The sequence below is a fragment of the Varanus komodoensis genome, unplaced genomic scaffold, assembly GCF_004798865.1.
Source record: "Varanus komodoensis strain SLA01 unplaced genomic scaffold, ASM479886v1 scaffold11, whole genome shotgun sequence".
In the NCBI taxonomy this organism is placed as follows: Eukaryota; Metazoa; Chordata; class Lepidosauria; order Squamata; family Varanidae; genus Varanus; species Varanus komodoensis.
Genome location: NW_025335317.1, coordinates 910,023 through 923,830, shown reverse-complemented (window position 1 = coordinate 923,830; position 13,808 = coordinate 910,023). Strand labels below are relative to the sequence as shown.

Here is a 13,808-nt window from a genome sequence, read left to right as displayed (position 1 = left end):
TGGCAGAGGATGGATGTAGCAAGAGGCTGCATTTCTGGAACAAATGAGGCCAGGGACCTGACAGACCCGTAGAATTGTGGCGGGGCTGGCTGGCGGGCACTGGAGCAGTGCCTCTTTGTCTCTGTGCTTCTCCAGCAGAGGCTCCCGGCCCAGCCTGGCCAGGCCGGCCTGGAGCAAAGCACCAGCTACTCCCACAGGGAAGGGCTCTTGCGGAGCAAGCCCGGGATCAAGCCCTCCTCTTGCTCCTGCCCGCAGAGGAGCACCCTGTTCTCTGACGTGGTGCTGCAGGCCGAGGAAGCAGCCCCTTGGTCAGAGGGCCGGCCCATGAGCATCCCCCGCTGCAGGGCTCTGGGGCCAGTGGAGGACAGCCGGCCTGCTGCCACCAAGGGGGCGGGAGGGCTGTGCACCGAGGAGCAGCCCGGAGGGTGCTGGACCCACTGCTGGAGTGGGTGTCCCAGGGGTGGGGGGCGCTCCAGTCAGCTCACCAGGCTTGGCCACTGCACTCCTCTTAGCCTACCAAAGCCACGCGGGAGGAACGGTGGCCTGTGCGTGCAGATAGCCAGCCGGCCAGCCCAAGACAGGGCACACAGACAGGATGGCTTCTTGCTCTGTGCCAGCCAGTCCTCCTTCCCCAGACATGCCCACATTCCACCCTCGGAGTCTGCTTGCAGGGGAGGCAGATTGGGTGGATAGGCAGGTGGCCTCCGTTTCGTTTGCGCATGGCCTCTGTTGAAATGTCCAGACGTGCCACGCACGGTGCATCTCTCTCTCGGGCCCATGTTTGCATTCATTCATGGGCCTCGTGATTGCCTGTCAGTCCTCCAAAGGAGGACCCAGGCGACACTCCTAAGCAAGCTGACTTGAAGTTCCTCGGCTGATTTGCATGAGACAAGGGTGGCTAATGAGCCTTCGTGGCTTACAAACTGCCACATTGAGGGCAGGTTGCCCGCAGCCTGAGTTGGCCAGTTACTGTCGCTGGGAGCAGCTTGTCAGAACATCCAGACCCAGCAAGAGGAGGCTGCAGGGTGGTTAGCAACTGACTTGGTCACCCTGGGCTAGGCCAAGGGTCCGTGTGAGGTCCTGGTTCCCCTCTAGTCAGCACTAGCTGGACCCCATCTTGGGTCCTGTGTCCAGTTCTCGGTTCTACAGTTTAGACAGATGCAGACAAGCTGGAAAGGTTCAGAGGAGGACAATGAGGATGATCTGGGGACTGGAAACAAAGCCCTGGAAACAAAGAAGAGAGGTTGAAATACATGGGCATGTTTAGCCTTGGGAAGAGAAGACTGAGGGGAGATAGGATAGCACTGTGCAAGTACTTGAAAGGCTGTCACAAAGAGGAAGGCCAGGATCTCTTCCCAGTCATCCCAGAGTGCAGGACACGGAATAATAGGCTCAGGTTCCAGGAAGCCAGATTGCAGCCGGACATCAGGAAAAACTTTCTGGCTGCTACAGCGGCACAGGAAAGGAACGGACAGCCCAGGAGGCGGTGGGGTCTCCCATGCAGGGGGGCCTCAGGCGGCTGCTGGACAGTCCTCTGAGAGGGATGCTTTAACTGAGAGTCCTGTGCTGGGCAGGGGGCTGGACTTGGTGGCATTGCAGCCCCTTCCATTCTACGATTCTGTGAGTTTCCAAAATGATGAGCTGCGTTTTTAGCAGAGATGTGCACAGACCGCAATATCCAGTTCAGATCCTGATCTGGAAAGCTTCGGAAGCTGACTGATTTGACTTGGAACAATCAAAATCTCATTTCAGAAATCCACAGATAGTCATCTGCCAGTGACTCTCATTAGAAATCGAGCCCCCTCTGATGACCACCCCCCACCCCCCGCCTGTGGGTGCCCGACCCCTGCAGTTCGGCCCAGGCGGCGACAGACCCCTCCCTCCCTCCACATCCCGCTCTGTTTCAGACTTTCTGAAGCACGAGTTTGTCCGGGCCTTCTCGACATCTGTTTGCAAATGTTTTGGTAAAAAGTCTGCACAAAAATTCTTATACATTTCTGTACACATTTCTCCTAAATCGGATACACTGTGAAATACATACAATGTACAATGGATTGTATGTTGCAAAGTACATTGTAAAAGTAGATACAATGTGAAATAGATACATTCTCCTAACATATGCATTAGGAGAAATGCTGGTGTATTTTGTACTTAATTAGGAGAAATATGTGCAACGGGCATACATGAGAAGAAATGTGTTTGAAAGTGCATATCTTTTTGTTGGCTTTTATCCTAATGCATGTGGCTTCCATATAGCCTGAAGCACCTAATCCTGCTGAATCTTAGCATCTAACCCGGATCGGTCCTTGTTGAAATCTGGATGGGTGACTTAGGTTGTTGTGAACTGCCTAGAGGGCATCAGCTCTGAGCAGTACAGAAATGTAATATAATAATAAGGGACACAATTTTAACGCATGCATTGTGTGCACATTTTCTCTAAAGTGCACATCCTTTTAAATCACAACAGCAGTGCAAAACTGGGAGGTGTGGAAACGCTGGAAGATAATGGCACTCCTGTTCACCCGTTAATGTACACGAGGTTTCAGGTGGCAAACCAGCCAAAGTTGGCGGAAAGCATTCCAGATCAGACTGTACATCCTAGGGCGGCTCTGGGCCAGGGACTGCTCCGCGCTGCGCTTGATCTGTCAAGGGTGCACCGTTTTCAAGATTGCGTTGTTATTGCCTGTTTTCATGAATTGCTGCGAACTGTCCAGGGAGCTTTGGCGGTGGGGCAGTGCAGGAGTGAGGCAAATGAGGGGGCGAGCGAATCCACACTGTGTACCGATACCAGCACCAACCCCCCCGTGCTTCTCTGTTGCCCAGGAGTCAGTGTGCTTGCCTTGCCTAAGCCTGGCCCAGTGCCCAGGCAGCATTCCGGATGCCCAGGCAGGCCCGGGTCCAGGGGAGGCAAGGGCGGGCAGTGCCTCCACCAGCAGCTTTTCCTTACAAAGGCAGTGATCCCACTGCGGTCCCACGGACAGCATCTGAAAGAGACAGGGATGTGCCTGAAAGTGCTGGGGGAAATGCGGAAAGCGTCTGTTGCCTGCTTCGATGGACGGTCCTGTGGCGAGTAGCCCTCCAGCCTCTGCCGCACTTCCAGGGTCACTCCGAGTGCTCACTCTTGAGCTCTCCTGGAGTGGTAGAGACGGCTGCTCACACGAGCCCCATGGACACCCCTCGTCCCGCTTCTCCCGTGACTGGGTGGTGGCTTCTCTGTCCCCCGCCCTGCACAGGCAGGTGCAGAATGGAAACCTGTCCGCGCGCCCGTGCGCCGCGCACGAGGCTGCTTCCTCCATGCGGTGCGGTGCGGGGCTGGCTGGAGGCCGCCTGGGCTCTCCCGGAGCCCATCGGGCCTATGAGACATGCACAATGGATTGCAGTGGGACACGGGAGGCAAGTTCGGAGCAGGCAGTGGGGTTTTGATGCCAAGTGAAGCCCGAGGCCGGGTCATTGCTGCCCACCTTGCTTTGGGGGTGGGGGTGGCCACGCTCCCTCCCGTTGTCTTCTGCGTGCGGCTCTCAGTTCTGGCCCAGGGAGGGGGAAATGGCTGCCAAGGGACGCGCGGGGTTCAGCCCTCAAACCGCCGGATGGTCCCTCTGCTCTTAGTGCTCGTGGGCTCGTGCTCCTTCTTTCCGTGCCGTTCCCGGCCGAGACTCCCTCCGGCCCCGAGCCGGGCTGCTCCTCGCGTTCGGGCTGGACGGGCTGCCTGCACTTGCCTTGCTGGTTCTTGTGGAACAAGCCCATCTGTGCCGGCCGTGGGGCCAAGCAGGCCCACCTGGCAGGGCCGGGATGGGGGAACCGGCTAAGCAGGGCTGTGCCACAGGGCGGCTCCGCCTCGGAGGGGCCTGGCGAGGGGCCTGCTTTTGCGTCCCCAGGGCTTGCTCTCTGCCACCGTGGCCATGCTCTCCATGAGCTGCTGGGCAAGGGAAGCCGTACCGAAGGGTGCTTTCCCACCCGGGGGGCCGGTGCTTCTTCTAGTGGGGCGCAGTTGAGTGCTCACCCATCCCAGGGGGATTTCAGACCTCAGAGCGTGGTTGGCTGTTGCTCTGATGCACAGCAGCCCCACGAACGGAAGCCCCCCCAGATGTGCAGCTCGTGTACAGCCGAGGCTGCGGGTCCCATACTGGGCCTTCCTTTCCTTCCGAGCGCGGAGATGGGGGCAGTCAGGGGAAGGTTCTCCCACTTGGTTTCTGGCTGCGGGCGGCTTGAGCAGGGCTGCCTGGGCTTGGGGCTGCAAGCTTTGTGTAGCCTCCTGCCAGGCCCGAGGCATGCAGGAGCGTGGTGGGAAGAGGGCTTGTCTGCAGGCGGAGGGGAGCTGCTGTGAATGACAAGCGCGGCGTATTGATCGCTTTCTGAACTCGTCCCAGCCGATAGAAGGTAATTAATGACTCCATTTGCCTCAGTACCAAGGAGAACAATTGAGTTTGAAACAGCACAACTGGCCGTGATGTGAACGCTCCCTGAGGGGAGATCCTGGGAAGAGGCTGGCTGACCCTGGCTGCCGTGGGGCGCAGGAGCCCCTCCAAGGGGGCAGGATTGGGGGTGACTGAGGAGAGCGGAACTTCGGGGAAAGGGCTCTTCCCTCAGCCAGGTCAGTGATATCGGAAAGCCAGGCCAGCCCTCGCTGCCGCCTGGCAAGCTGGGAGTTTGTGCACAGGGATCCGGGCATGGCGCTGGGTCTCGGCTGCAGGGTGTGCCAGGCTGGGCCCCCTGCGCAGCTCTCCCTGTTGGCTGTTCGGGGCCTTTTCAGCAGCTGGGTGGCAGCGGCGTGTTTGGTGCAGGCAGGGCCTGCTGGGTGCCAGAGTGGTTGTTTCCCGCCCTGCAAGGAGCAGGTCCCTCTGCGTCTCCCAGAGCATCAGCTTGGTGTGATGAGGTCAGAGTCCAGCCGTGCACGGTGGGCCCCGTCCGGAAGAAACGCCTGGCCCTTTGGCCTGCTGCTGGGCCAGGGCCAGTTTAACTCACACTTCCTCTGAGACGACGGCACCAGAACAACTGGAAAAGCCGCACCTGGCCGGCCCCGGCCCTGTGCAAGCAGTAGCCCCAAGCACAGGTCTGGAGGACAAATGGATGGGTGAGCGTTGCAGGTGGCCTGTTTCCTAAGCAGGGCTCTTTCCTGCCTCGCCCGGTGAGACCAGCCTGGGACTTCTTGGCCGCGCAGAGAGCAGAGCGGGCCTGCGCGAAGGAAGGTGTTCGTTCGCGGCTGTTCGGAGCCTGGCTGTTCGTGGCACTTAGGGGCCCTGAGAACCCGTAATTTCCAGCTCCACTTCCCTAGGCCTCCCACTGCGAGGCACAGATGGCTGGCTCGCTTGGAAGTCATGGCTGGCCAGGCATCCGAATGCTTGCTTCTAGCACTTTATCCTTTACCCGGGGAGGGCGGGGGATGGGACTTTTCCGAGTCTCATTTGTTTTCGGTATGGCATCACCGTGCTTCTCTCCTCACACAAAATGCGACTTGGTGACGCACCCGAATTTCAGCTCTGGCACAGTGTGCACAGCCATCTTCTGTCCGTGGCCTCTCTCGCCTGTCAGGCCGAGGCCCACGGGGTGCAGGGCGGCTCGCTCCCCGGGCGGTGCAAGCAGGACCGTGGCCTGCGTCCCTCCGGCGCCTCCACTCATCCCCGAACGGGGCCTGTCGCACGTGACGTGCTGAGGCTGAGCGCAGAGCGGCAATAACCCCAGAACAGAACCATCAGTGGGACATGATTGATCAATTGAATTCCATAGCGGCTGAAAAATGTGGGATTAAGCAGTGTATTATACGCACAATGAGTTGAGGCATGATGTTCATTCCAGGTTCATCTTGCCGGCCCTCTGCCACCAGATCAGGCAATCAATAGGGGCAGCAGAGATCATATATCACCTCTCCCCATGCTAGGAGGGCACCATAATCTCTCACAAATTTAGAGTGACAGATTTGTCAAGATCTGCAGGGGCCTGAATAATGAAGGGAAAGAGAAGCTTACCCGGCAGGCCGGCCGGAGAGCCCTCGGGTTTCAGCGCCTGCAGGCAGCGTGGCGCCGTGCGCATGCGCACATGCACACACAAGCGCACGAGGCGGATCGCAGGGACCCGGGCGGCTGCTGGGCAGGCCTCGTGGGTTCCGTTGCAGTTCAGCTCACGCTGCCCAGACAGGGGTGGGTCTGGGGCTCCGGTTTCGAAGCTTTTAGGAACAGCGCTGCAAAGGAAAGGTGGGCAAGGAAGGAAGTCCGGCTTGCTGCCCTCCAACGTCACGTGAGTCACACGGAACCCTTGGCGGAGCAGCAGGGCCAGGATGGACGGAAGGCGAATGGGCGCTGCAGTGCCATTTTTAGGTGGTGGGTCGTCGTGGGTTTCACACATGGACTGTGCTTCATAGGGGAACATGTGGAAGTGGCACATGCATCCAGATGTCTCTGGGTATTTGCCCACGTGCCCTCGGGGTCCCACGGCCAGCCTGGCCCAGGTCTGAGGATCACATGTGTGCAGTTTTGTGCTGCGTGCTGTCTGGATAGGGTTTTCATCTGAGTTGGCGGCATCCACAACAAAACTGAGGAACGGCTCTGACTCACCGTTGCCCCATTCAGTGCCCACCCTTAGCCTGCTGGATCCCTCCGTCTTCATTATTGATGTTCAAAGTGAGCTCTGAGTATCACGGGGGATGGTGGAGCAGAAACTGGAATGTGTAAAGGTAGACAAAAAGCAAATGGGAGGACGGTGCATGCAAACGAGCGGGAAGGACTGGCTGGCTGGAGACATAGGGAGCAATTTGGATAAATCAGTCTGTATTAAGGAACTGGGTTTGCTAGCCATTTTCTGTGGTGCTTTGATATATTTTGAGTCCTCTGAAGGTAGACAGGACATTATTTACGCATGGCAGAGTAGTTTTCTGGCCGGAGGAGGAGGAGGAGACGGCAGGGATTTACAGTCAGGTCTATCCTGCATGATGGTTCATGTTACCAGCACTGAGAATCACAGCTTGGCTCTTGGAGCCGGAAGGGAGAGCGAGGCCTCGCATAAGGAGCAGGTTTCCTCTCTGAAGCTTTCCTTGATGCTACTCACTGCCCTTGGAGGATGCTGCAGAAGGTGGTGCCTTTCTGCCAGGTGGACTTAGCCATCCCGCTTGGGCATGCCGGCCTCCCTCCCCTCCCCTCCCCTCCCCCATGACCCTGCTGCTTGGATGGTCTCCCTGCAGCCTTCCACGCTGATCTGGGTTACACATATGCCCTTCGCTCAGCTGCCCACGCCCCCACCTTTTTATCCCTCCGTGCTTCCTGCACTAAATGAGGGTCGTGGGGCAGTGGGTACGCCTTTCCATGCATTGATTTGATTCCACGTGCCCTGTCTTTTTATACTGGTCCTCCAGGGAGGAAAGAAGAGGGCCTGCAGATGTAGACCGAAGCAAGTGACCCTCCGGTGCCCGTGGCAGTCAGTCCGTTCTTCCGGCCTGCCCATGGGGAAGGGACTGCTGTGGGAGGCCGGGGGGTGGGCAGTCCTTAGGCAGCGTTCTCATCACCCTCTCTGTTCTCACGCAGTATCTTTTGCACTTTCTCCAGCACGTTGACATGATTTTTTGGTACAGAAGGCAGATGTCAAGCCCACTGTAGAACCTGGAAAGCTACATATATTAATTGTTCCTCTCACTGCCATAGTTTGCTATCCCGACGCACAAATAGATCCTTCCCGCAGGCGCCAATCTGTTTCTTAAATGCCATGCATCGTCCTTCCCTTGCTTTCCTCAGGTAAGGACAGGCTGGACAAAGAGGGGCCCTGATGCAGGCACCCTTGTGTCCCTGGTTTTCGTGATTACGCTGAGCCTTCCCAAGACGCAGGCAAAGATCCTGCTCCTCCCAGGCGAGGTTCTGCACAAGCTGGAGCTGGGCACGCACTCGAGCCGCTCCCCTGTGCGTCGTGGGAGTCCTGAGCCATGCCCACCATTCCTCCCACCGGTCCCAACCCTGCAAAGTGTGCGCAGTGATCCAGAGGGAGGGGAAGCCGTGGGCGGTGCGCTTTTGGGAGCCACTGGTCCCCACAGCCCTCACCTTGTCTCTATGGAAATGAGGTGGGGAAGGAGCCGGCGACCTCCAGCCACGGTCCCCCTCCCCCTCCCCCTCCCGAGCGTCAGAGAGGGAAAGAAGCAGGAGGCTGCGTGGGTGTACTAATCAATATGTAATATTGTCCATGGTCTTACAAGGGATCTTGTATTAGGTTACTGTATATAATGCAGTATTGATTATATCATATTGTATAATCACATATAAACTGACACCCTGCGCAGTCAGGAGGAATGTGGCCCGGCGGGTGCGTCACAGCAGGACTCAGGGACCCGGAGGTGGCCCTGAGGCTGCGGCCGCAGCGCAGGAGGCTTGGAGTCGCACGGCCCGCGTGCTCGGGCGCGGACAGAGCGCTCTCCGCACGGGGCACGCCGGCCCATTCGGGCTCGCTGCTGTTGCACAACAGCAGCGCAGAACCCTCTCATCAGAAACGCTTTGTGTGCGCAAGCATCGCACCGAAGACAGCGCTGCCCTTTCTTTAGTAGAGGCTGGAGGCAGAGTGCCGGGGACCCACCCTCCCCCAGCGTGGTGCAAGAGGAGGTGGGTTTGCGCGGAGTGGCCTTCCCGGGGCAGAGTGCCGCCCCGACTCTTCCGGGCGCACTGCCAAGAGCTCCAGGAGGGTGGCCTTGAGAATCCGCACTGACAACGCGTGTCACACACAGAGTGCGACCCGGCCTGTGGGTGGCCTGGACTGCACAGGAGTGCGCACAGGGCGAGGAGGGGCTTCCTCCCGGAACGAGGACTGGCCCTTTCCACCCTGTGGCTGGTGGGCTGGGCCTTCAGGGAGCGGCGGGAGACGGAGGGTGCAGCGGCAGCCCTGGGCCGGCACGAGGATGGGGGGACTACCGGCCAGGGATGCTGGCTGACGCATCTTTTGCCGTTTTTGAGGAACGCACTAGATTATGGGGCAGGCAACACCCATGTGCACAGGCACGGAGCTCCGTTCCTTGTCTCTCACTTACAGTACGTAGAACCCTTTCCCGTGGCAAACACTGCTTTTCCCCAGGTAAATGTCTGTAGTGCCAGGATAGCAGGAGCAAAGTCCATTTGTTCCTGTGAGTTTAAATTCATAACTGCTTGTGCTCAGAGTATGCCTTTCTAAAATTAGGCTCGGCAAGCAGTTCTGCTGGCTTCTTTGCTCTCACATGTCAGGGAACCACAGCCCGAAGTGGCAGTGCTAACTGTGTGCTTCATGGTGGAAGCTGGCTAACACCGCCCCCGCCCCTGCAACCACGCACTCAGACCCCAGAGCCCCCGTCCCTGACCTCTGCCACTGCACGTGGCCACTGTGGCTGGTGGGGCCTGAGAGCCCCTCCACAGAGTCCGCCAGGTGGTGACACGCTGCCGCAAGCCCCCGAGCGCCTTCTCATGGCTTGGCCAAAAGGCCTGGCCCGCCTGTGCTCTTCCTGAGCTTGCCTCCTCCCCTCCACGAGGCTTTTTGCATGGCTCTCCATCCCCAACTTTTTGGTGAGGGTTGGTCAGTTGACACGCAGGAATCCTCCGGACTAGCGCTCAGCGCAAAGCCCGGATTCCCCGCAGCCCAGATAACTCCGCGCTGACGTCGGCCTCCAGCTCCGAGCAAAGCACCACCCCTGGTAAGGCATTCACTGTGGAGAGTGAGCCTGGCGTGGGGGCTGCAGGGCTGCCTCTGAAAAGGGAGAGCAGGCCAAGGCCCTGGAAGGAGCTGCCTGGGCGGAAGGACGCGTGGCTGATCCGGAGCCGCCCCCAAGGCTGCTGCAGAGGAGCCGGCCAGGCCCCAAGCAGGAGGCGAGCCTCACTAATGCCTGTTATCTCTTCCTGTGTCTCACAGAAGTATCCGAGGGCTCGGTCCCCAACGGCGATTCCCAGAGCAGTGTGGATAGTTTGCGGAAGCACCTTCGCGCCGACACTTTTACACAGCAGCAGCTGGAAGCTTTAGATCGAGTCTTCGAGCGTCCTTCTTACCCTGATGTCTTTCAGGCATCAGAACACATCAAATCTGAGCAGGTGTGGAGCAGCCCAGGGAACGAAGCTTGTGGGAAACGCGCAGCGCCGGAAGACAGCTGTTTGTTCGTGCCCCCCGCCCACACTGGCCAGGCTTTAGGGAGGTCTGCACGCAGATGCCAGGCTGGCTCAACGGGAGCCCCCTCTTCCCTCCAGGGAAGGGTAGCTGCCTGCAGGGTGGACCCTCCACACCCTCCGAGCACCCAGAGCTCTTTGGGGCAGTAAAGCTGGCCTAAAATGCGCACGGGTTCCTGGTGTAGAGGCTCCTTCTGCCCTCAAGGCGTGTGCAGAACCATGTCCCCTCTGCGTGGCGTCCTGTCTGTGTCACTGCAGCTCTGCTTCAGAGCACCATGCGGAAAAGCTCAGAACCAGCAGCTGCCCGCTGGGCATGTCCACGTCGACCCATTCCCCCCTTGCCCCCGATTGTCCACACTCCTTCTCCAAAATCGCTCTCTGTGTGCACACCCAGGAACGCATCCACCTACCCTTCTTCAGAGCGCCACCCCAGGCTGCCTCCGCGAGGGACGGGTGTGTCTTCAGAGGCGTTGCGCATGCGGTCTCGGCAAGCAGGCATGCACGCTGCCTCCCCTGCACCCTGGCCACGCGTGGGAGCGCTCGTGCGGGTCACGCTGGTGGCAGCTCGCAATGTGTGTCCAGAGATGCCTCACTGTAGACACTCGCAGACGCAAGGCAACCCTCGGCAGGCAAGGAATGCCACTGCCATTCGCTGTTCTGTATTTTCTCACATCCCTCACTTTCATCGGATTCATCGGTTGCTGAAAATGCGCTCCAGCAAGCGCATGCGCCTGAAAGGGTGTCCTGCAAGAGGACAGGTTGCTTTACCCGGGGCCCCAGAGGGAGAGCAGTCTGAAGAGTCTGTTGACCAGATTCCATTCACATGACCCAAGACCTCCGTGTCATCTTTGTTCACACTAATCCCCATCCCCGAGCGGAAGTTCCAGCAGCAGTTCTCCGCTTGAGCTCTGCCACTTGCACCGAGCTTGAGAGAGACGGGCAAGAAGGCTGGCCTTTGCGTGGTGCATCTGTCCAAACATCACCTTCCCATTGGTCTTTCTAGAATGTTTCGCACAGAGAAAGAAACTGTCAGGAACCTGTGGTACGTAGGGCCTGGAGCATGTGGCCAGGGTTCTGCTCTAGGTAGAATTATTTGCTCGTGTAGTTCTCCTGCTCTTCTATCAGCAGTTGCCTTCCACGGGGATGCTTCGTAGTCGCTCCCGCGCGTCTGCATCCTATTCCTGTGCAGGGTAGTGCATGGCGCAACTCCTCCTCCCTTGAAACGGAGGCTGCAGGGAGGCTGCGTCAGGGTCTGCGAGCTGCACCTTGCCAACCCGGGAGCGAGCACCCCTGTATGCCCGGGACCGGCTTCTGAGGAACCGTGCTTGGGATGCGGCTGCCAGCCTCCCGTTGGCTGATGGAGCCCCTTTCACTTATCTTCTCCACCGGTTTGCACAGGGCTCCCCGTCTGAGCTCCCTGCTCGCAGCGCGTCCTGCGTCCTCCCCAAACTCTTGGTGCCGCTACTGCTGCTGGAGGCCGGACAACAATGGGGGGGGGGGCACGCTGAGCACAGGGGAGGTTTCCACAGGAACAGCCCCCTCCTGCCAGCCAAGAAAAGGGAGCGAAGGGCCCAATCCAGGAGGAATGGGGCGCTTTCCCACCACGTCCCACGCCGCCTACCCTCTGGCGGCTTGGGCCTTTCCTTTGGCATCCCTGCCTCTCTGACTCGCCTTTGATCCCCAGACACGAAGATCAAAAGTCTCTTAAAACTACCCCAAGCGGCTCGCCAGCAGTCATGCTGAAGGAGGGCTCCCGCTATCCCCGAGTCCCCGAGTTTATTACAATGAATAACCTTTATTTACTTTCATTAGACTATTAAACACCAGCGCAGTCATTCTTCCCCCAGAAACTCTGAATGGGGCCCATAAAGCAAATCCAAAGTCTAATTGAGTTCATTTTAATTTCTCTCCGATCACAGCGAATTACTCCGGTGATAAATCAGGGGGCAGCCTCACCCCCAGCAGAAAGCCTAATTTGCAGCTAATTACAAAACTGATTTCTACAGGAAGATCAATACAAGAAGGAATTGGAAATGACTAGGCAATCGCGGCTGGCCAGGGAGGGCGGCAGGAGGAAGGCCGCTCACAGGGAGCTGGCATGGGAAGCAGGGACAGGGAAAAAGCCGAAGCAAAAGGAGCAGAAAATCAGTTTTAATTTAACGTAATATTAATCAGAACAACTTTTCCTGCTTTTTTGTAGTCTCTCCGGTTCCGTGTCTGGTCTGGAGGCTGCCACAATACAAAGGCAATTACCGGGGCCTCCTGGACAGGACCCCCTTTCAGATGCAATGAGCTTTCCCCCTCCCACCCTTCTGTTAGCCATGTGGCCTGCCCCCACCCCAATTTCATACCCCAGTGCACAGGGGCTTGGGGAGGCACGGCGGCAGCCTTCTCTTCCGTGGGATTGGCTGTGGAGGGGCCTGCCCGGCCCTCGGCACCGCCTCCTCTCGGGGCCGATGCCCCAGGGAGCCCTCCGTCCGTGGCCAGCCCTCCCCACGGTCCGCAGCCACCTTTGCTGGCAAAGACCGGCCCAGCGGGTGGCGTCCTTCTGTGGCGGACCGAACAGGCTCCCCCAGGCCCCCGCGTCCCCCTGAAAAGGCCCATCTTGCAGGGCCTGCCAGCAGCCCCAAGAAGTCCAGACGATGAGGGGAGGGGGCATTCAGCAGAGGGGGTCCCAGCCGAGCCGCGCTCTTCGCCTGCTTTATTCCCTGTTGGCACCCATCTGTGCGCAGACTGCGCCATACCCCCGCCTAACGGCCGCCCGCTCCACCTGCCCCGCGCACCCCTCCTTCCTGCCCATCAACTAGAGGGCTTTCTTTTCTCTCCTCCCCAGGGTAATGAGTACTCCCTCCCAGCTCTGACCCCTGGTCTTGATGAAGTCAAGTCAAGCCTATCCGCCTCTGCTAACCCAGACCTGGGGAACAACGTCTCAGGACCCCAGACATACCCCGTAGTGACTGGTAAGTTGCGTGCCCGGAGGCCAGAGGCAAAGCCTTCCCTCTCCTTGTGCCATCGCTCCGCTTCCGCTTTCTCCTGAAACCGCAGCGTGTCCCCAGAGCACAGTCGCAAGAAAGAGGCCCAGGAAGAGAAGCGCGCAGAGCTCTGGCGCGGCCGACACTGAGCCAGTGCATTTATTTGGTTCCTTTCCTCCCCGCCCCTTCAGTCTGCACCAAGCCCCTAAGCTGGCTTGCAGAATAAATAACTGGGCAGTAATTAATTAAAGTAACAGAACAAACCCTTGCGCACCTTCAAAGCAAGGTTCACACATGCACTGAAGCCCGCAGTGAAATCAACCCTAAACTCAGATGCGCGGCGAAGCACTCAGCCAGACTCAGGCCAAGCTCAGGCCACAGCCGGGCACGGGAAGGCAGGCAGCAGGGCGGGGGGCACCAGACCTCCCCAGGAGAGCCTTCCTTGGGCAAGCCCCCCCCCCACTGCTGCACACTGGCCTCCGGGGGCCGGGGCAGCGGCGGGGGGCCAGAGACGGCCGTGCTGCAGCACACGCCTGGGGCACCCTCACCCGGGCCACCCGGGGCAGAGGAGGATGGGCCAGGGTGGCGGAGTCAGGTAGTGCGTGGGTGCTGCGTGGCCCATAGCCAGCGCCCGCCAGGGACCGCAGCGGCCCGCTTCTGCCAGCGTGCCGCAGCAGCCCAGACCCAGAGCCGTCCGTGCGCAAAAGCAGCGGCCAGGCTGGTGCCCCCCGGAGAAAGCGTGGCTGGC

The 13,808-nt window shown here is 59.1% G+C and overlaps 1 protein-coding gene across 1 annotated transcript in view; it reads left to right on the top strand.

Annotated features, from left to right (window-relative positions):
• Positions 1-13,808, top strand: part of PAX2 (paired box 2) — a 109,668-nt gene that overhangs the window by 75,090 nt on the left and 20,770 nt on the right. Inside the window, 2 exon segments of the mRNA XM_044420186.1 lie at positions 9,841-10,016; positions 12,922-13,048. Coding sequence (XP_044276121.1) covers positions 9,841-10,016; positions 12,922-13,048 — 303 coding nt within the window.